This window comes from Crocodylus siamensis, chromosome 2 (assembly GCF_052110815.1).
Source record: "Crocodylus siamensis isolate JL-2025a chromosome 2, ASM5211081v1, whole genome shotgun sequence".
Taxonomy (NCBI): Eukaryota; Metazoa; Chordata; order Crocodylia; family Crocodylidae; genus Crocodylus; species Crocodylus siamensis.
In genome coordinates, this window is record NC_143396.1 from 146224260 (window position 1) to 146245690 (window position 21431).

At 40.1% G+C, this 21431-nt stretch overlaps 1 protein-coding gene across 9 annotated transcripts in view; it reads right to left on the reverse strand.

Annotated features, from left to right (window-relative positions):
• Positions 1-21431, reverse strand: part of FAM13A (family with sequence similarity 13 member A) — a 267752-nt gene that overhangs the window by 33630 nt on the left and 212691 nt on the right. For all 9 annotated transcript variants that reach the window (XM_090037061.1, XM_090037060.1, XM_090037059.1 and 6 more), the window contains 5 exons: positions 15408-15452; positions 12781-12960; positions 9271-9457; positions 3968-4044; positions 3150-3192 (listed from right to left, as the gene is read on the reverse strand). In XM_090037061.1, the coding sequence (XP_089893187.1) occupies positions 3150-3192; positions 3968-4044; positions 9271-9457; positions 12781-12960; positions 15408-15452 (532 nt within the window). The remainder of the gene's footprint in view (positions 1-3149; positions 3193-3967; positions 4045-9270; positions 9458-12780; positions 12961-15407; positions 15453-21431) is intronic.

The following is a 21431-nucleotide window of genomic DNA, read 5'->3' on the forward strand; positions in this document are numbered from 1 at the left end:
AAAAGTAAAGCAGACATTTTAAATGACTTCTGTACTAATGGAGCTACTGGTGCACAATAAATGAGATTTAAGAATCAGGCCTTGCATTTTACAATGTATTCCAGGGAAGTTTATGCAGGGACAAACCAAAAACAAAGACAGAAAAGTATACTTGAAATGCAGGTCCTAGAACCAGAAAGGCTATGAATAGCATTGAAATGGTACATAAACTCATGTTTTTAGGACAATAATAAGCAGAGGTAGATTTTACTCAGCAAATAGGTATGACAATTGACAATGATGATTTTTGTTGTTGTTCCTGTTTGAGCTGTAGTAGAGACTACAGTGTAAAGGTGCTGTTTGAACAGAGATGAAATCATGATTTCTGTACCAAAAGCCATACAATGATGTATGTGCTCAGATATCTCAAACTATTAGAAACAAACAGGAATGGGAACATTTTGAAATTCAGTTCCGAAGTTGGTATTATGCTAAAATCTAGGTATAAACCAAATCTCTTCTGTGTTTGTTTGAAAATGCTCAACTCTCCTACTTCAAACAAATGACCAGAACTGTAAAAAGAGGCATCTTTACAACTGAGCAAAATGCAAGACCCTGACTTTTCTGCAGCTACAGCCCTGATTTATGACACTCCTCGTGAGACTGGAGAGCCTGCTGCTGTCTATATACTTTAAAAACAAAGCAAACCCCCCCCACTCAAACTAAACTATTCTACTGAATAATTACTGAATTAGACTGGGGGGCAGGGAAATCAATAGAGGTCTAAATTATCCCTTTGTAGGTTAATCTTTTATTAAATTTCATATAGTTTATTGGAATCTCTATTTCAAATGTTCAGTGTCATTTAGCAGTGAATTTAGTACTGAAACTGCAGTTCTGGAAGTTCTACAGAACTTAGCACCGGAAATGTGCTGTAGAAGTTGTCAGGAGGAAGATGGAAGTTTTGGTAGTCAGTTTCCTCCCCCCACAACATCTGGGGAAGTGTGGGAAGTTGTTCTAGTTTGTACAACAAGCTTGTGAGCTGAATATTAATATGGTTGGCAGTTAACGTGTCAACAAATAGTTTTGCATCATTAGCTCCAAAGCAAATATACCACTGAAACTGAATATAAGCAGATCATGCTTCTCAGAGCTATTGTTTCAGGCAGTAAACAGGCTCCAACAGATACCACTGCATCAGCTTAGTTTGAGTTTGGAAAGTGAGAAACCTTTCATCTCAAGTCCAGGTGTGTTTTCTGGAGCACATTTGTGCCTCAGAGTAAGGATTCTGCAGCAAATTCAAAGGCTGCAAAAGCACAGGACATGGGTGTCTGAAGACAGACATTTAAAATCTGCATAAGCACCAACTAGTGCCTGCTCAGTGATCTCAGCCTGCCAGCTCCAAATACCTTGTCCAATACCCTTATGTTGGACGTACGGTGGGTGAGGGGAGGGGCAAGAAAGAGCCTTTTGCTCATTCTGAATGAGTTGTTTGTTATCAAAGGTATGTTTCTAAGCTCCACTAAGCAACAGGGTTATGGGCACAAGGAATGTAAAGCAACCCCGCAGGAATGTAACATTTTCTTGACCCCGTAATTCCTATATAATGCGACATCTGGGCCAATGTTATGCCTTTTTCTGTAGCTAAAATTATCATTGAATTTTAAATTCTTTCTAACAAGACATTCATTTTAAAATCCCAATTCAATATTTCAACTCCTTAAAAATATAACATGTTATTTTGGAGGCAAAACATTGCTGCATAGATGTTAGTAGGGTAGTTACAGCCTGTAGTACAAGTAGCAACCTCGGGGGTAGCAACAGAGTGCCCCCCACAGGTCTCGATCTCTTCTCCCCCACAGCACGATAAGGAGGAAAGGTATAGTTGGAGCCATTGCCTTTGCCTCCTTCCCTCCCATAAATGCAGTCACCCACACGGCTGAGGCAGTGGGGAATCATTTACACCAAGAACACAACTAGCATAGTACTTCCCTCCTGAGAGCGAAGGGAGAACTATGCACTGATGAAACTCAGAGCTTGGCACTAAGCCACTGTCCCTTATAGCGTTGCCTCCCTTCCTGAAAACATGACTCCAGTAACTTTTAGATCAATGATTCTCAACCAGGTGCCATGGGTGCTGAAGTGCCTCAAGATCCTTTCAGGTGGGCTGCCAGGCACACAATGCCAGCACTGTTAGACACCAACATGATTCACAATGTAAACCCAACCAGGGATCCAGTGTTAAAAGCATGCCAACCTGTTGTGAGCTTTTGAGTTCTCTGCAACAGAAAAACCGCTCTTATTTTTCCTCCTAAAATTTCTCACTGTGACTGGTGCTATCAGTGGTGACAACTAAAGGGGTGCAGGTGCAGGTGCAGAGGGCTCTTCAGCATTTTAAATGATGCACTGTCTAGATTCAGGCCCTGAGCATGAAAACATGAACTGGTTGTTAAAGTGCTGGCAGCTTGGCCACAGGAGCACCCCTTCCATTGCCCTCTCAGGTACAACCACATGAATTGTGGGAAGAAAGAATACCACAGCCATTTTTTACACCAACTGCAATTAAAGGATGTCACGCCAGTCTCTCTCTCTCTCAGAACACTGAAGGAGTAAGAGGCGAGAAGGCAGGGGCAGAAAAATGAAAAGCACACAGGAGAAATAAGTCTCCATAGCAAATCAGATTGAGGCATTGACACTAGGAGGGAAAGGGGAAAAAGTTTAACTTGCCTCAGATGACAATCACACACACAGATCCCCAAAGATTACAGAATCACAATGGGAAGTCTTAAATAAAAGGCCATAATTATTTCAGCAAAACAAGAAGAGACAGGTAAATCTTGTACATCGTGAGTCAATCAATCAGTCACATGCCCAGTTCACTATGATCTTTATCACCTAAACCAAACTGCTGATTTTACTAACTTTTATATTTTTGGCAAGTAGGGGTTTTGGAGATGGAAGCAGATAATTTAACATCAAGGAGTATTTAAACATGTATCTGGGAGAAACAAGAAGCAGAACCCATGTCTTAAGAGTGGTTGTGTATGACGGGATGCTTAGAGCTGGACCTTTTCATTTGGGACACTTAGCTACCCAACCAATTGTTTCTAATTCTACGAAGACCACAGCGATTTTGCCTAGGAACCAACTCAAAAATACTGAACACCAACCTCTGAATGCTTGAAAAAAACATCATCATTCTCACTTTCTTTGCTGTAAAAGAAAAAAAAGAATAAGCAAGTTATAAATGTACAACACAATATCTTCAGAAAACAAAACAGACAGAGGTACACTTGGCTTCTAATATTTTGGTTGCTGAAGCCTACATGCCGAGAAAAGATCTGGGTGTGCTTGCTAGTAAATGTAGCAAAGAGGTAACATTCAATGTCCCTGTTCTTCAGGTTGCTATCCTAGCCATCTCCTCTTAGGAGCTATTTGTGGAAAATATAATAGAATTAAATTCTGCTGCTCTTAATCCAAACAAATTAAAAACTCCCAACAGACATTACCATCAAAATGATTAATTCTCACTCAGGTGAGCCTCTCTCAGTAATTAGAAGTGTAGACAGCTTATGATATCCTGAGACCATGCTCTGTCGCTGCGCTGAGGATCTATCTTGGGAAGAAGGCAACAGGGCACTTGCTCAGGACCACTCTAAGCTGTCTAAACTTCCAGTTGCAGAGCTGTGTGCATGTGGAGTGGGAGGGTCTTATTTCTTCATAACACTTGCAGACATGGCTTTAAGGCACTAGCTTCTATGAAAACACAAATTCTTTAGCTTGCCCCCCATCACCACCTTCTATTATCTCTGGCATTGGAGGTGTGTGGAGGTAGGATAGAGGCCTGCTTGTACCATTATACTGCTCCAATGTGGGGCTAACATGGTGAAGAAGGCCTTCCACATTGTTTAAAAGTCCCCTCCATGTTCCTGAACAGTAAGAACACACAGCACTACTTGGAAAGGAAAACACATGCTATAAAAATCACCTTTCTTCAGATACAATTTCCATATCGTCAGGTCCTGTTCTGTCTACAGGCCTTGGTGAGCTAAAGCTTTCCATACTCTGTAAAACAGTAAGTATTAAGACAATAAGATGTATGAAGGAAGAAATGTTGAAGACCATTATCAGAATGTACATAAAAAACTAGATGCTGATCACACATTTCTCTTTTATACAGATACAATATAAAAAGCCTATTTTATTACCCATTTTCAGCAATTAAAAAAATAGTATTTTGCAATTTCTTAGCATCTTTCACCAAGAGGCCTCAACTTCTTCTTCATGGGGAGCAACTAAGTGAAGCAAATATTATTGTCCCCATTTAATGGGTTGAGAAATCAAAGGAAAGGGGAGTTAAAGTGATTGTTTGAGCGGTGTAAAAGCGGGCAATAAAATCAAGATCTGCCAGTTGGTCCTCTCCCCTCCCCCACATCCCTATTCAAGACCACGATATCAAGTATTTTAAATATGGACATAACAAAATGATATGTTATCAAAATAATTTTCCATTCAGTGCTATTTGTGTTGATCTCAAGAAGAACCCCTTTCTTGAAAATGCTAAGGCGGTGAAAAATGCAAAAAAAGTATTGCTGCTGGCAGGGAGATAATGCAAGCCAAGAGGACAAGAGATTAACATCATTATAGGATCTTGTTTTGAGATTTGTTTGTCTCGCTTTGCTTATCAGCTACAAAGTACACTAGCGTTACTTTTTCAAGCTTGAGATAAAAGACATGATAAAAGGCAATCATAAAGCTGGTCTGTTTGGGTGTGTAAAAATGGCTTATAAAATCACTTATTTCACTGGTACAGAGATGATTTCAGTCACCACAGAACACAGAATCTATTTGTGTCTCTTAGCAGTCTCCCAGCTACATTTTTAAAAGAAGCATAAAAAAAAGAGATGACACACAAAAGTGGGGTCACAAAACCATGTACATTTGCATGTATACACAAAAGAAATGGCCAAAGCAAATGGACAATTAGGGATATGTGGTAAATTTCTTGCAGCTTTCTGGAGGTGTAACAGATGTGAAGAATTTAACCCTTCATCTGAATTATAATTTTTTAAAGTAATTATCACTCAAAGTCAAGATACATATTCCATATTTGTAAACAACACACGTATATCACATTCTTTTTGCTGAAAACCACTCATCTCTGTATTATCTATAAATGAGGATAAATAGGAGGGACTAAATAAAGCAGACATGTGAAGAAGTACTGCATATGGCTACTTATTTATAATTGTTTTCGGTTCAATTTTTCTTTCAGATTGCAAGCATATTGCAGAATTCTCCTTATGCTATGCTTAGATAAAGAGGTTATATTAACAAGAGAAAAATCTTTCAGATCTAGACCTTCAGATTAAGGTACTGATCACCACCAATTCATGCAGGCAAGTATAATTTTTCAATTCTAATGTTTGGATAGTCTCCTCCTCTGAAGACAAGCTCTGGCAAGTTTAAATAGGAGGAAGGAAGTCCTCTGGCAGTGTTGGAAAAGGCAGTTCCTGGACTGTACACGAGTACAGAATTCCAGAGATGTGGATCATAGAACTTCCTTTTTTTTTTTTTTTTTTAAAAAACATCCCAGAAATCCTGTTCTGTTGATCATAAAATAAAAACACAGCAGCCATGTTATGGGTTCAGCCTTGCCTTATGGGCCTCTTCCAAATTACTTACATCTAGTGATATTACATTTGAGCACAATTTAAATGACTAATGGCAAAGAATTAGTTTTTAATATTTATTACTTGGTTCTGCTCAGAAGTTTCTCTTATATTGCCCCTTACACTGAGTCAGGATATGCACCTACGAGCATTTCCATACAGTATTCAACTAACCCCTTCAAGCTTCATGGACAAGTTGGATGAGGCAAGAGAAGCTGTGGAAAAGGATGAAATGGGAGGGCCTGAAAGGTATGCTACAGAATTAATTTGGTAAAAGATAAAGGTATGAATTTAAAGCAGCAGAGCTACATCAGTGCTGTGTAGGCACACTTCTGGTATAAGTCTAAAACAACAAAGTCCAAGCCAAGCCCACGTGGGCCAGTGAGCTAGTGTGGTAAGGCACATCACAAGACATTGATGGGGATAGCATCATATCCAGGAGCCTGTGACTCATAGCCGGAAGAACCAGTAACCCATATACAGCTGGGCTAATACGAGGCTCAAATTCATCCTTCTGGATTAGTAGCAAGGTACACTAACCTCTATCGCTTTATCCTCACCACTAAAACAGTGCCTTTTTTGGATTATCTGTACATTGCTTGAGATGGAATTTAACTGTACCAGTACAAGTGGCAAAACTTTCCTGTGTAGGCAAGCCCTCACTATGGATTTATACTTTGCATGGAACAATGAGGACTTCTTTGTGATTGAGACTGATTGGTTTTACTGCAATATAACGTGAAATAAATAAAGTTCAATTTCTATGCCAGCTCAAACGGTCTCTGCTGGTCCTCATGAGTAGCAGCTGTACGAATATATCAGCATACACAGAAGATGTCCTTATAATTCTCCCACCTATTTGCTAAGATGTCCCTGTGCACCATATTGTTGGCAGAGGCTGACTCTTTGCAGTGCAGTCTCTATTTTGTGTGGCACTTTCCTAAAACAGTCAAAAAATATTCCTTATGCTCCCATTTGACATTTCAGTTGAAGTGCATCTTCTGTCAAACCACAGAGGAGACAGAGATGACCACAGTTCCTTGGTGTGCTCTGGATAGGCTCTAGGTAGAAAAAATAATGATCCTGACCTCTGTAAGATCTACCTTTCAGGGGCGGAGCACAATACAGAAGCGTGAGAGAAAGATGTTTTGGGCAATGCAATCATACAGTCTTTCACTGGAGTCAGATACTAGTGTCTCCCCAACCCATCCAACGTACCAAATATCTATTTTATTAGTGTTTCCCTCTCAAAGGCCACAGTCTCATCTGCTGTAAGGAGCATTTGTACTCCTTTGACTGGGTGAGGCGGCTTGGAAGAGCATGCTGGTATCATATTCTCCCACTTTAAGACCACCATTCTAGTTAGGCCCTCTTACTTCAGTCGTAGTTGCATGCATACATTCAAAACCCAGAATGTGGTCCCAAGTCTGCCAAGACTGATTTCCCTTGGAGTGATTTAAAAGAAAGCAACAGAAACTTTTCACATGATCTTAGAACATCACTGCTTCATTTGTTAAAGATATAAATGTAAGAATAACAATAAGCCCCAAAGAAAACGGGACAGCCCGTCTGAATAAGAGAAAGGACAAAGCCAATCACACATACTGTTTGTCCTATGGGGAAATTACTGAGTGTTCAGTCCTTGCCACCTGTGGTAGCCACAATGATAATACTACAATTATTAGGAGCCATGGGCCAGACAGTTAGTGGGTTATTTTGGGGAGGCTGCCTGCATGGTGACTGCCTCTTGAACACCCAGGTCAAATGCCAACTGCACGTGAGCCTCAAGTGCTTAAATGTGCCGCTTGCAACAGCTCTTAAAAATATGCATGCTGCAAAGAACACAGATATTCTATTGTATGCAACAGGATATTGATTTTTCATGATACGCAGAGCCTATGGTGCTTTCTTCCCTGTTCAATCAATTTCTATTCCACCTACTACACTCAAAAAGCCAATTCAATCACTTTGGAATTTGCATACACTTTACTCTGAAATAATCGTGGTTTTGTAATCTAAACAGGAGATGTCAGAACACAATGTACTTTTGCAAAACAAATACGTACCATTTAGCTGGCGCTCACCTATACCAGACTTTGGAACACAGCCAACTAGAGTCAGAGGACATACTCTACAGCTGGGAATGCATAATTTTTCTTGAGGTATTCCAGCACTAGTGGCAGTATTAAGAGTTTGTGGGGTTCCACTTAGACTGCATTGAATGCCTGTCTTTAGCAATGGACTGAACTTGAAAAATGGTGTAGACTCTAACCTACTAATACAAAATTTGGTGCTTGGATTAGCTGGAGTGGGGAAGGCAGCTGAATCAAGTATCTTTGCAGCTTGTCCCTGTGGGCAAAAGGTCTTCTACCCAAGTGCATCTATATATGCATGTTAATGCAAAGTCAATAAAAACTCGGGAGCTTCTTGCTCCAGGTGTGCTGTTTGCACAGGACCGCCGCATGTTGAGCTGGGTCAGAGCATCCCTGGCTGGCAGGGGGCTCCAGAACTTAATGTGCTGTGAAGGGGCTGGCTGGGGCACTAAAGTGCTTCAATGTAGGGCTAGCCAGCAGGCAGGCCCTATACTGGAGCACCCTTGTTCCCCAGCCAGCCAGCTCAGTGTTTACATGCATGCTTCTGTGGAGTAAAAATAACTCCACAGCAGGATAGTGTTTAAGTACTAGTCTACTGTGGAGTAAATTAATTTACTCCAACCTAAAAGGGGTCCATGTGTAGATGCGTGATGTTCACTGCACAGCTCATTAGTTTACTGTGTGATAAATGTCTTGTGAAGGTCTGAAGGTCAAAGAGGGACTACACACATGCTATGACTCCAAATTAAAGGCTCCCAGTGTAAATGTGTGCATCCCAAAGGCTGCACACATACCATTGTGCTCATAATTTGCAGAATATTACATCTGTACCAGCCATGTAAATCGCTAAAAAGGAAAAGGTAACTGGACAGATCAACTTTTGTTCCAAAAAATTCCCAAGCATTTTGCAAACTCCATGTGTAATACCATTCCCCACACATTTCCATCCACCCTAACCTCTGCCCCAGAAGTGCAGCCACTGCTAGCATGAAGTGACATTAACCTGTGTAAAACATACCAGACAGCTCACTAATTATACCCCTCCCACTCTCACTACACATCACTTGTTGAAAACATACAGTGCTCCAACTCAAAAATAGCTGGGATTTAAAAAAAAAAAGGGGGGGGGTGGAGGAGGGGAAATGGAGGGAAATTCAGAGAGAAAGAGTCCAATCTATGATCCATTACACCCTTGCAAAATTAGGGGCAAACTTCATTTCCTTACTCTGGTTTAAAAAATATATTGTTTTGCACTGTTTAAAACAGCAAAACAACTAAATGTTTCGAGAAGAGAACCAGCTGAGTGTAGATTCTGAGGATCAAAGTCTGGGCCTTTCTCTGCATCTTTACTGCAGTAGTTTGGGGTCTGATCCCCAAAGGTCTTACAAGTGCAATGTACAAACAATTATACCTCTGAAAACAGTAACTCAAGATTTAGGCAATGGAGAGTTCTGTTGATTGAATGGAATGCTCTTTCACAACAAGATCCTGACCATCTCTGCAAACTGTGCAGCATGTTTGCTTACCACAGGGTTATCCTGGTTGTCATTAAGCTCAGAAAGCTTGGTGCTGGATTTCTGCCGCTTTGGTTTATTCCTCTCTCCAATATACCCCGAATTGTTGTCTTGTAATTTTTCTGCTTCCTGAGCAGTCAGAATACAATCTTCAAGGCTGCTGAATCCAGAGGGAATGTTTTCTTTGTTGATGACCTCCCTAAACAGAAAAGTTACATGGCTACAAGCTGTTCTTTAAAGATGTTGATGTCCTACTATATTAATGATAACAGCATAAAAAGGCATTGTGCTGCGTGGAACAGTTCCGGAAGCATATCCTGAACCCCGTGCACCTAGCACTGCAGGCACCTCTTATTACAGCAGATACAATGCATGCTATGAAATCCTAAATCCGAGCTACAAGATAAGCTCAGGTGCAGAACATCCCCTGAGAAAACATAAGTAGGGATCAACACTTCAGACCCTATCCGGCTGTCAAGAATGTCACTGACTTCAGTGGAACCTGGCCTAGCTCCTGGATGTACAATTGGTTATTTAAGCTTAGGGTGGTGAATTTTAGCTTGGGACAAATTTTTTAAGTGACCAACAACCATTAATTTCTGTTAACTAAGTGCAGAGTTTTGGTACAGCTTCTATACAGACTCTTGCACATGCTTTCAGGCATAAGAATAAGCATGAGTAGAAGACAGAATAGGAACGAAAGTGTCTCCTCAACTGTAAGTATAGTGCTGTAATAAAAGTCTGCATAATATGCTGTGTGGTGTGTGAGTAGGATAGCTTGGTTAACATCTTCTTGTGTGACACTAGATTTTTGTTATACCTTGTTGGATTTGCAGGCATTTTCCTGAAATATTGTCAATTTTGGCTCCTTGGGTATAGTTGGAGGAAATAGGGGATAGGGCATCCCCTGCATTTGTCCTTTGGAATCCACTGCCCTGTCCTCTTAAACAGGGCTCTCTCTATTTTGTGTAGTAAAAGAAACCTTTACAAAATGTATGCATTACTGTATTCTTTATATTTGCATGCAATAATGTATTTTCTTTTTTTTAAACTCTGTGCTCCCTCAGGTTAAATGCAGGTCTGTCATGCTGGAATGTTTGGCAACTGTTGTAAGCAGGAATGATCCTGAAACCCGAGTTCTGCCTACGTGACTTCAGCAAAGTTGCTCTAGATTTGCACTAGAGTAAATAAGAAAAAAAAATTGCTTCAAAGGGTTTGGACTATGTTAATGAGGTACAGAGTATTCATATTTTTTTAAAACTCCTTCCAGTTGCTTTCTAGTTCATGATTCATAGGAAGAGCAAGATGAAAGAGAATCCTACAACCAAACCTAGAAGATATTCTTTTATCTGTGCACTATAATTATTATAACCTCAGCCAAACTGATCCATTACGGCAGACTGCAGAACTTGCAATGTACTTCGTGCAAGTCCATGTACAGATTTATGTAGTAAATACTCTCCTAGTTTTAAATTGCATGGTTGTTTAAGTCAGTGACATTACAGAGCCTCTTTAAACTTACGTCCAAGCAATAGGGAGACAACCACCACCCAAATCCCAGCACAATTTGTCTTTGAGGCCATGGAAATGACCCGATTCTCCAAAGCATTGTGTTTAGAAATGGCATCTGGGGTTTGGGAGTCAATTACAGTATTGATGATGTAGTACTCACCTGGGTTAGAAAGTACTAAGGCAGATCTGTAAAGCAATGTGGAGGCTGCACAGTAGGAAACAATAGCCCCTGCAGTACTATATGCTTCTAAACATGTACATTAGCCCATCTCTGACCTACTTACCTGAGAAGTCTGTCAGCACAGCTACTAAACAGGAAAAACAACTCTGGATTTATAGCCAGATGCTTCTATGGCTTGAAAGCCCAAATCCCCAAACCAGCTTTTCAACTTGTCTTCGTTTGTATAGAAATGCTTTTAGTGTAATTGCTGTTCTCTACTTCATTAATGTCTTCACACATGTCAAGCAGCATGGACTACAATTTGCAAACCTGTGTTCCTAGAGTTAAACTCCTATGTAAAAATGACTTGACTGTATAGGTGCTAAAAAACCTGCAGCTCCTGCAGGTTTTGTGGGAACTTGACATCTTTGAAAATTAAATCCTTATTTAGGGGACTCATTACGGACATAAAAGCCTAACTTCAGACCTCAGGCCTCCATCTTATGGATATTTATAAACACACTGAACTACAATAGGACTTGAACGTTAGGGCTGTGCAAAGCTTTGGTCGCTGATTCAGTCTGGCTGAGATTCGGTTCGATCTGGAAGCCGAATCTCTGAATCCAAATAGAATCAGGAGACCCTTTAATCTCTCCAAATTGAAAATCAGAGAGATTTGATGATTCAGACATAGTCACAGCTTTAAATGTTTTTTCTACATACCTCAAGGTAGCAGGCAGCTTGTGACTGCTGAGATGGTGGGGTGGATGGAGCATCCCATGGGGGTGCGGTTCCCAGCATGCTTGGCGGTGGACCCAGAAATGGAGCAGAAGTACTTCCGATCCACTTCCAGGTTTGCCGCCAAGCATTCAGGGGGCCTCCCTGAGTTTCTGGGGGATACTCCATCTGTCCCACCATTCTCAGCATTCTTGAGCCGCGCCTGGTACCTCAAGGTATGTAGAAAAAACATTTAAAGTTGTGTCTATGACCGAATCACTGATTCTCTGAATTGGCATCGAATCTTCAGATTCATATGAATCGAATTTGGGCAACGATCTGAATCAACTAATCGAATCACTATCCCTGATTTGGTCTGAATCTGAATTCGAATGGAATACAGCCTGTTTTGCACACCCCTACTGAACATGCTTACAGTTACATATGCAAGTATTCACATCACCAAGGCCTGGGTTTCAAAACGTTGGCTACATTATACCATTCTACTCTCCTTACCACCCTATAGAAAAATATATTCTGTTTCCCTCACACTGTTGTTAGTGGACAAGCCTTTGAAATGTGAACATTTCCATAGCATAAGCTAAAGGTCACCTGTATAACACTGAGAAGAAAGGAATACTATACATCATTCTTAATCCTTGAGAAACAGTTAACAAAAATAGTGCCTAGTTTTTTAGAACAAATGAGATAGTGTTTTTTTTCCTTAACAAAAAAAGAAAACACTTTGCTTCCTCAAGTGGCTGCATAGTACCCTACAGACCACTAAAAAACAACCTGAATGTAAGCTGCGTCTCCATGCATGAAATGAGTTCGGTCCTAATTTTAAAGGTATTTCTTTTTTTTAGGAAAGCATCTAAAAAGGTTATTTTAGCCCGGAAAGAATCTCTGTACACTGTGCTTCAGTCCATTCCATTACCACTAATAAAGCCCCTAGCTTTGCAACTCCCACTTCCGGCTAATGGCAACGGAGCCTCATATGAGTGTAAAATCATTCCTTGCACTAAAACTTGTAACAGGGAAGATCCTGTCAAAGTCTCACTAAGTTAATGCACACAATATGATGCAATCAATCCTGTATAATTGTTTAAAAAAAATAAAAATCAGGATCATACATGTCTCTGTTTCTTCGGGCTTCATCTTGCTCTTTGTGATGCCGCCGCCTCTGCTTAGCAGACACATTGGAAGAGGTTGAAGATGTTCCTGATTCAGAGTCCTCTGAACTCTGCCCTCCTGAGCCATGAACATCAAAAAGGTGCTGTTCCACAGCTGAGCGGATTGTCTTCTCTAAATATCTGGCAAACCGAACAGGTCAGGTAAATGGATGGACTGACAAGAATGCCTCTCAAAAAAAAAAAAATGAACCAACCTTGCCCCCATCCCCCTCCAGATACACACACACTATTTTTTTTTTCTATATTTCAATATCATAAAATTATACTTGGGATTGTGCACACTTGTAGTAAAGCCCCTGTTAGGATGTGAGGACACATCTCAGAAATGCTGAGCCCTCGTGGTTTCCACTAGTGTCCACATATACTGTGGCTGCTCAATATTTCTGTGAATCAGGCCATTTTTTCTTATCTCCCTGATATGAATGCAAGTACCTAACTTTGGCCTCCCAAGTTAACACCCTTGCCCTGAAGAGTTCACATTTGTTTGAAATGCAAATTCAAGACTGAAGTGATTAGAAAACCAGTAATGACCCGAGAGGCTCTAAAATTACAGGTTTTATTTTAATTCACTCCCAGTTCTGGAAGGAAAAATTACCCTTCTAAAACATGGTACACAGCCAGGGGGAAATGACAAGAAACTCACTGACCAATCCTATCAAAGCAAACCTGTGGGAAAGGTATGTTACGTTTGGATTGTTAATGCATGCTTGAGGCAACCAGTGTGTCATCCCTGCTCTGCATAGACTGAGCAGAGCTAGAGGTGGTGCAATGTGGGGAAACATGCCTACAGTGCCACAACCTAACAAGCTATGTGTACTCCCCTTCTCTGCCCAGTGTTGGACCAGTGCTGTTGGCCCATAAAAAATGAGACTGGGGTTACAGCCTTGTTTCTTCTTTAATCTTCCCTATCAATTTTGGGGTGACAGACTCCCAGAGAAGCTAGAAGTGAACATGGACAGTGCATGCAAAGATTGATGACAATCTGCTACAGCTTCACAAGAAAGGAAGGCTCTGTGAAATAAAGACATCTAGTGTTCTACACATAAGCCTGTGGATGCATGTGCAGCAAGGTATGCAATGACCATATGCTAAGGGCATGTAGCTAAAAGCACAGTTAGAGAGAATAAAATTGTGACCAATATTCATACATGCTCCTGATCACTAAATAACAGGGAGATTTTCAAAAGACTCAAAAGGCAGTTGATGGTTAAGTGGAATCAGCTGCCCCTTGTGTCTTGGAAAATGTCCTCCCCAATGTACTTAAGTCATTCTCACATCTGAACTTCTTAGAAAAGATATCATTTGTTACAATGTCCATGTCATCTGAACCCTTAACTCAATAAATAATTCCAGGATGGTTGATATTCATTTCTATGATATCCTTTGGGAAAAAGAATGTTGTTCCTTATCCCGTCTTTTTATATGAACTGGTTATTCCTTATATGCTTTCTACATGGAAAATTTACCACTCCAGGAATGCAACCTGATGTGAGATACATTATTGTAGTCAAAACCCTCCCTTATTAGTTCATAAGAAAAAAGAAGTTAGCCTAAACAAAACTAGCAGGTTTAATCTGACAATGGCCAGCAACCTTTGCAGCATTCATATGAAATGGAAATGAAATATTAAATAAAATTAAATATTATATAAAAGGCTGGCCAGGAGCCACTCTAATTAAAATGCCATGCCTTCACCCCTGGAGCATGTGTATAGACACGCAAAGTTCCTTCTTTTTTCACAGTTTCCTATATTCACAGGCCAGAGGAGATTCATGGGTAAAGTATGAGATCAATCATTTTTTTGAAAAAATTTGAAAATTTATTCCTAAAATTTTGAAGGGGTTTCAGCATGTACTCTGGAAGACCATATGTCAAAAATGGCTCAACTAGAACTTCCAAATTTCTTTAATTCTGTCTGCAGTGAAATTTAGCGCACAAAACATTTTTTTCTAGGGAGTTGTCTGGCTAATTCCAAACTGATCAGCTATGAATATGTGACCCTGTCTGTGGGCAGTGAAGTCTCCAAAGAGGTCTTAAGTCTGTACTAACTTTTGACTACATTGATAGACTACTGAGTTTATAATTGAAACATCATCATAGACAAAATGTGATTTAACTATAACACAGGCATCAGATACTGGTAAGAATCCCCCACCAAACTAGGGGACTTCAACATCAGGTGAATAAGAGGGCTTGGAAGTTCTTTGGGACAGGGACAACTGTTTATTTCTAGTTTTGCAAAGCACCAACCATTCTTGAGTCCTACTCTGTGACAGATTCCTAGACACTCAAGTGATACAAGTGAATAAGAGGCTAATACTGTGCAGCAAGTTTGAAGTTCTTTAATTCCCCATGTTCTGTACTATCAAAACACCCCACAGGGCATGGGAAAGAAGCAAGTAATCTTTATACTTGGTTTATTTTCACTACAGTAATTTTGATTTGGGGCAAAAATAAACTCTCTTTGGGTAGCACTAAGCCATTACAGAAAAATAAAAGAATTAAATATTTTTGAAAATGTACATATACAGAAAACAGTCACAACATTTATAAACAGAGTCACTTACTCTCCAGTAGCAGGAATGTTACTACTGACTTGAGATACATGGGCACTGCATAAAGGGAAGAAAAAAGAAGAAAGTTAGATCTAATTACCAAAGTAACATCAACAAAACATCTGAAGGAGAGCCCTGGCTTCTCTTTTCACTGTCTTTCCTTAGAGGCAAAATTAGCTAACTAAATGAAATTAAGGAAGGGTCCTGCATCCTTACTGGCTTGACATCTATCACACCAAAAATTCATAAACTTACATCAATTTTATTTACATCCTTTTAATGCAATGCATCAGGCCAGTACACTCAGAATTGGGTTGCTTCCATTTCACTAGAGGGACTGCAGACTAAAAGGAAGGTAATTTAATTACTACATATTACAGAATCTTCTCCTTCTGCAACTATAAGTCGCATGTGATCCATTCAGAGAGCTCTGTCCTTTTGAGATGGGATCTGAAAATGCATCTGCTAACTCTCTGCTTGCCATGCCCTTTGCTTCCTTTTTTTGTTTTTAAATATCTTTTCTCTTCTTGCTGGGTGCCTCTCAGTCTGACCCCAGGCTCAGGAAGAGCCAAAACAATTCCAGTTGTCACCACTCACAGTTCAAAGCCCTTTCAAACAAGCTGACGTGCCATCTCGCACAGCCATCACTGATTTGCTCCCTAACTGCACGGCCAGATTAGACCTGGCCAAAGCAAGCCCCCTCCCCACACTAGATTCCCTTCCCACCAGCTGACTCAGCCATGCAGATAAAAGGGCATGTGATATTTTACTCCTGTTCATCATCCCTACAGGATTTATTAAACCAAAATAAGTTATGAGCTTAAATGTTTCATTTGGCTTTATCCTCTTATCAGCAAGAGAATTAGTAGCATGGCTGACTGGTATACTGATATGTATATCTACCTTCTGTGGCTGGGTTTCAAGAGGGAAATGTTAACATTTCACTGCAGTATATTAAGTTTAGTGTGCTGCCCTCAGCGCTGTCCTTGGTCTTCAGTCAGGAAATTAAATTGAAACTACACAACTTCGCAAACTACATCATTGCCGCTGGTTCAGTGTCTCCATTCCTTTAAAGTGACAACAAATCTCTTTTGCTTCTTTTTAGTACATCACCCACCAAAGACTGTATCTTCTCTGTCTAGCCTACTGCTGCCTGAGAGATTGAGGCACTGCACACTGCTGCTCCATGGGTTTACTTCAGTGGTAGTAGCAGCGGTGGTAAGGCCTAATTTTGGTACCAAGGGGGGGTAAAATAATGGTCGGTAACACTAGTTTACTATACAGGGGTAGTTAACTGTTTTAGTTTCAAATCAGCTATAAGGCAGGGTAGTAGGGTGACCACCCATCCTTAAGTGAGCGGGACAGTCCTGGAATAGGATCAAGTCCCGGGCCTGGACTGCATGACTCTAGGATAGCATTTGTTCGAGATTCGCAGCATTGTGCAGGGATCTGGGTTCCCCTTGCAGTCTGGCAGTTTTCTACATTAGAAAACTCCCACTGACTTCTGTGTTCAGGTAAGCCTTCCCAGGGTATTCTTAGTTTCTGTAATACATCTATACTGACAAGCCTGATCTGAGCAAACCACTGCAGCGCACACACATTCTCGGGCCAGTCATTCTTTTTCTGTGCATTTTGAACTCTACTCCAGACAACTCCCCAGCACAAGGGCACAGCATGAAAGCACGAGCTTACTTGGAAGTATGTTGCACAGACACAGAATCTATACAGTTGTACAAATCAAATATTTATTACATACATACATACATGCATGTATACACACACAAATGCATAATTCGGCTATTAAGTTCCTGTAAACATACAGATTTTATAATCATTATACACACTTGAGTGAACACACAGACCTACAGCAAGGCTCCTCCGAGTATGCACATGTGTATGCAGCTATCCACTTTCTTAATCTACACAGGCATTAATTAACCTATGCAATTAATTTGTCACATTATTTTACTGTTTATCCTGGACATTTTGATTAGCTCATGTATTTCCTTTCCACTCATAAATCTCTTCCTCTGGGACTTATTCCAGAAATCTAACCCTGCTGTGCCCAAAGTTGCTATTTTTAACATTTTCCCTTTGAAAAGTAAATACTTCCCAAGGTACATGGATGTATAAGAGGAACAAAGGTCATGTAGTTGCAATTTATCACACAAGTTTCCCTGCCACATGTTTGGTATTAGTTTAATAGTATGTCAATTTTCTATGCCCATGTTAATTCTTAATATTCACATATAATCCATGTTAGATATTTCATTCTTGATTTATTTGATGTATATGCTACCCTTCCCAAACAAAGACTGAGGTTGGCTTACAATAAGAAAATAGAATAACTTAAAAACAGTGGCAAAAGAACTAAAAAAGGGAACTAGACTATCAGGATAAAATGGAGACCCCCCTAAACAACATCTCATCCTAGTTTTATTTGGCCTACAAAATATTCCAAGTCTTATAGGTTCTGTCAGTAAACCAACACAATATTGATTTTAACATTATGTTATAACACATCTGAAGTAAATATATAGTCATCTACCCATGCCAAGTTCAGGGAAAACAAAGCATTTTAAAACATCTTCTTGATAATATCATTAGCTCTTTTAAAATTTAGAAACTGCGTCTCTATGTATTAAGCAAGATTGTATAAATGAAGTAAGATTTCACTTCTTGGTCCTGTGATATTTTAGTGCTCTTTACTGGTCCCGTACCTCAATAGTATGGGGGATTTTCAAGCAGAGGTTTTCAGATGTACTACAATTCCACAATAATTGGCTTTCCATGCTATTGAATTTTGAAGCTTAGTTAAAATGCACCGCTAAACTGGCTTATTTATTCTGCATCAACCTTTTCTACATTCTGGAAGTTATCCCTTTTGGGTTTTTTTGCTTTTTAAACTCTTGCACAATGAACAGAATTATGAAATAGTTTTAAAATACTAAGCACAAATGTGTATGAGCATGTTAGTAATCTCTACCAAATACAAGGTGAGAGCTTTTGGAGAATTTCTCATTTAAAGAGAGAGACTTCAGGTGATGAATTCCTAGGGGTTACTAAAAACTTCTCCGGCGGCTTAAGTCACAAATCATTCACACCATGCTTCACAAAGCACGCAAAGCCTTGCTACGATTGCCCAGAAATGCACTTTATCTTGTCCTGTTGTGCAATTAAATGGCTTCAGAACAACCCCTTTGTTTATTAAATTGGCAAAACAATATAAACTCATGTCCTGCTTGAGTTAATCATTTTCTCCTTGTGTCTGACTCACTGATACTCACAGTTGCTCATTTTCACAGCTAGATTATTTTCATCAAACTATACCAATCTTGGGAGGCACACTGAGGAATTATCAACTTCTAAGCTTACACAGTCCTCATTGTGCCTACTGCTGACAGCCTTTGGGCTGTTAGACAACTTTGGGAACGCATGCTTCCTCAGAACTAGCCTTGTCTGCAAATTTGTGAAGGAAATCCATACCCCTCTTTTAAACTCCACTGTTTTACTGATGTGCTTCCATAACCTCTTCGGTATTTGTCCATTGAACAAGCATGGCACCCTAGCATTATCACACACGTAAGTACAAGTTTTGTGGACCCCTCGGCCCCCCCTTCAGATATGTCCCATTGCCTTTCCCAATGGAAAAGTTGCAGGAGAAGCTGACAAGTTCATTCTCCTTACAAATTTGCCCAATGAGAAATGCCAGTGAAACAAGCATCTAGTTTCCTAAACAGACCATTTCCAAAGCCTATCTGGCATTTAAAATTTCAGCAGCTAAATTATTCAAATGTTTAAAGGTACTATAATAATGCAGGTGTTTGCCAAATAAACACCCCAAACTATTTAATTTTCAGTATGGCAATGCCCACCTTTTTTCGTTTAGTTTAAGGTTAACCCCTTGATTTGTCTGGACCTTACAATTCATTTTCAGACCGTTTCAAAATTGAAGTTTGATTTTACAAATCTTCAAACCAGGTAAGGTTTGCTTTTGCAGAAAAATTCTGAAACTAATGGGTTTAAACAGAAAAATCTGCTATAAATCCTTATATATGGAAAGGATATGATCCTAATGCTTTCTTTGCACACTGCAGGGTAGTTGGATTTATGGAACATTATAACCTGCCTGCTATCCAGTAACTCCAGGTAACCTCTTACCAGCTACAGTCTATTACCAGCTCAACATTACCCATTTGTCCCCCACCTTCCCGTCTCATACCTATCATCTCCAGTCCCCTCTGATCCTCACTGCCACACACTTGCATTTTGACAGACCTGCATTTTGCATGCTGGCTTCTCACCATGGAAAACGTGCAACCCCATCAGACTCTCCCCGTACCTGAAGAAGAGTGTTTGTGCCCAAAAGTTTGCAAAGAACAATTTTTCCAAGTATATAGTTGGTCTAATAAAAGATATCACATTAGAATCACATTTACCCAAAGAAACTTGCCCTTCCTTGCAAACTGACTTTTGCAAGTTCAAGTCTGAAATTATTTATCTCACCTTAATGCAGTGTACTATGTTCATGGTGAGACTGTAATATTATCACCTGAAAATTAATCCCATTAAGAAGAATGGATCTCTGGTATTTGTTCCTTATATATAGCCCTTCCTCCATCCCTAGTCTTGCTGCTTAAATTGCTTATAACCTTTTAGGGCTTGTGCACACTGACATCTACTGCCTGAAACAGAGATATACTTGGAACAATACAAGTGACCTGACCAAGAAAAGACTGTACTGTAGTAGGTAAGAATGTCTTATATTTGAGTCACCCCTTCAGTCTTCAACTAATGCACATAAAGTGAAGCACAATTACCAGTCTGCAGCATATATGATTTCTAAAAGGGCCAAGGTTCTTCAAGCTCTTGAGTAGCTACTATTGCAAGTCTCAGCTCCTCAAACAATAAAGAGTCTGATTCAGCAATATCTTATTAGGCAATAAATCTACAAACAGATCTTCAATGATCTCCAGATGGCTTAAAGGAGAACTGTCATGAGGAAAGACATATGCTTTACCCAACTATACTTAATGCAGACTCTCCCTATGCCTGAAGAAGGGTGTTTGTACCCAAAAGCTGGTAAAGAAGAATTTTTCCAACTATTTGATTGGTCTAAAAAAATCAGTTACTTGAAGAACCTTGTCTGCCTGTGTCCTTAGACCAACAAGGCTATAGCCAGCAACCCTGAACCATCTTGTCTGTCATACAAGAGTAGCTAAGCCATTTCTCTTGTGTAACATAGGACAAGTGTCAGAGACAATAGATAACTCAAGCAGAGAGAATAGTGGGAATCAAATGGTGTGAAAAGCCTAAATGATAAATCTGGGAAAAGCACCTGATTAAAAGTGGGTCTAGTCCAGGACCTATTGAAGTCAACATACATTTTGTTACCAGCTTAAGAAAAAGGGCTGAACCTTTGGTGTTTCTTCTGATCTAGATATTCTCATACATATCTGTATTTACTTGAAACCAAGATGAGGGCCCCCCCCCCCAGTTAACAATGGGGGGTGGGTGGGGAGGCTTGTTTTGTATTCGAGTGCTGCTGCTCCGGTTCTGTCCTGGGACAGCTGGTGCTGCTGCTTGGGAGTCAGCAGCAGTTTGGTGCATTCCGGTCAATGGTCAGGGCTAAGGTCTGGGACTGGGTGCCAGCAGGGGGAGAAGAGGAGAGTGGTTAGGGATTGGGTGGGGGATGGGACAACAGCATGTGCTCATCATCAGGTGAGTGATCAGGAACCAGCCTGGGTCAGAGGATGGGGCTAGGGTTGCCAATTCTCTTTGAATCTATTCTAGGAAGTTTCATCACATGACATAATCACATCAACGACTTTACATCAGAAAAGCAAAATGTACATTACTATTACATTTTAAGAACCTGCTGGACTCCTTCATATGTCAGATTCAACATTTAATATTTATTTTAATGAATGCCCTATCATTTGTCTCCTGGGTGATTCTCAGCAGTCTTCTGGAGATTTTTATCTATCTAATTCCTGGAGACTCCAGGGCAATCTTGGATGGTTGGCAACCCTAGGT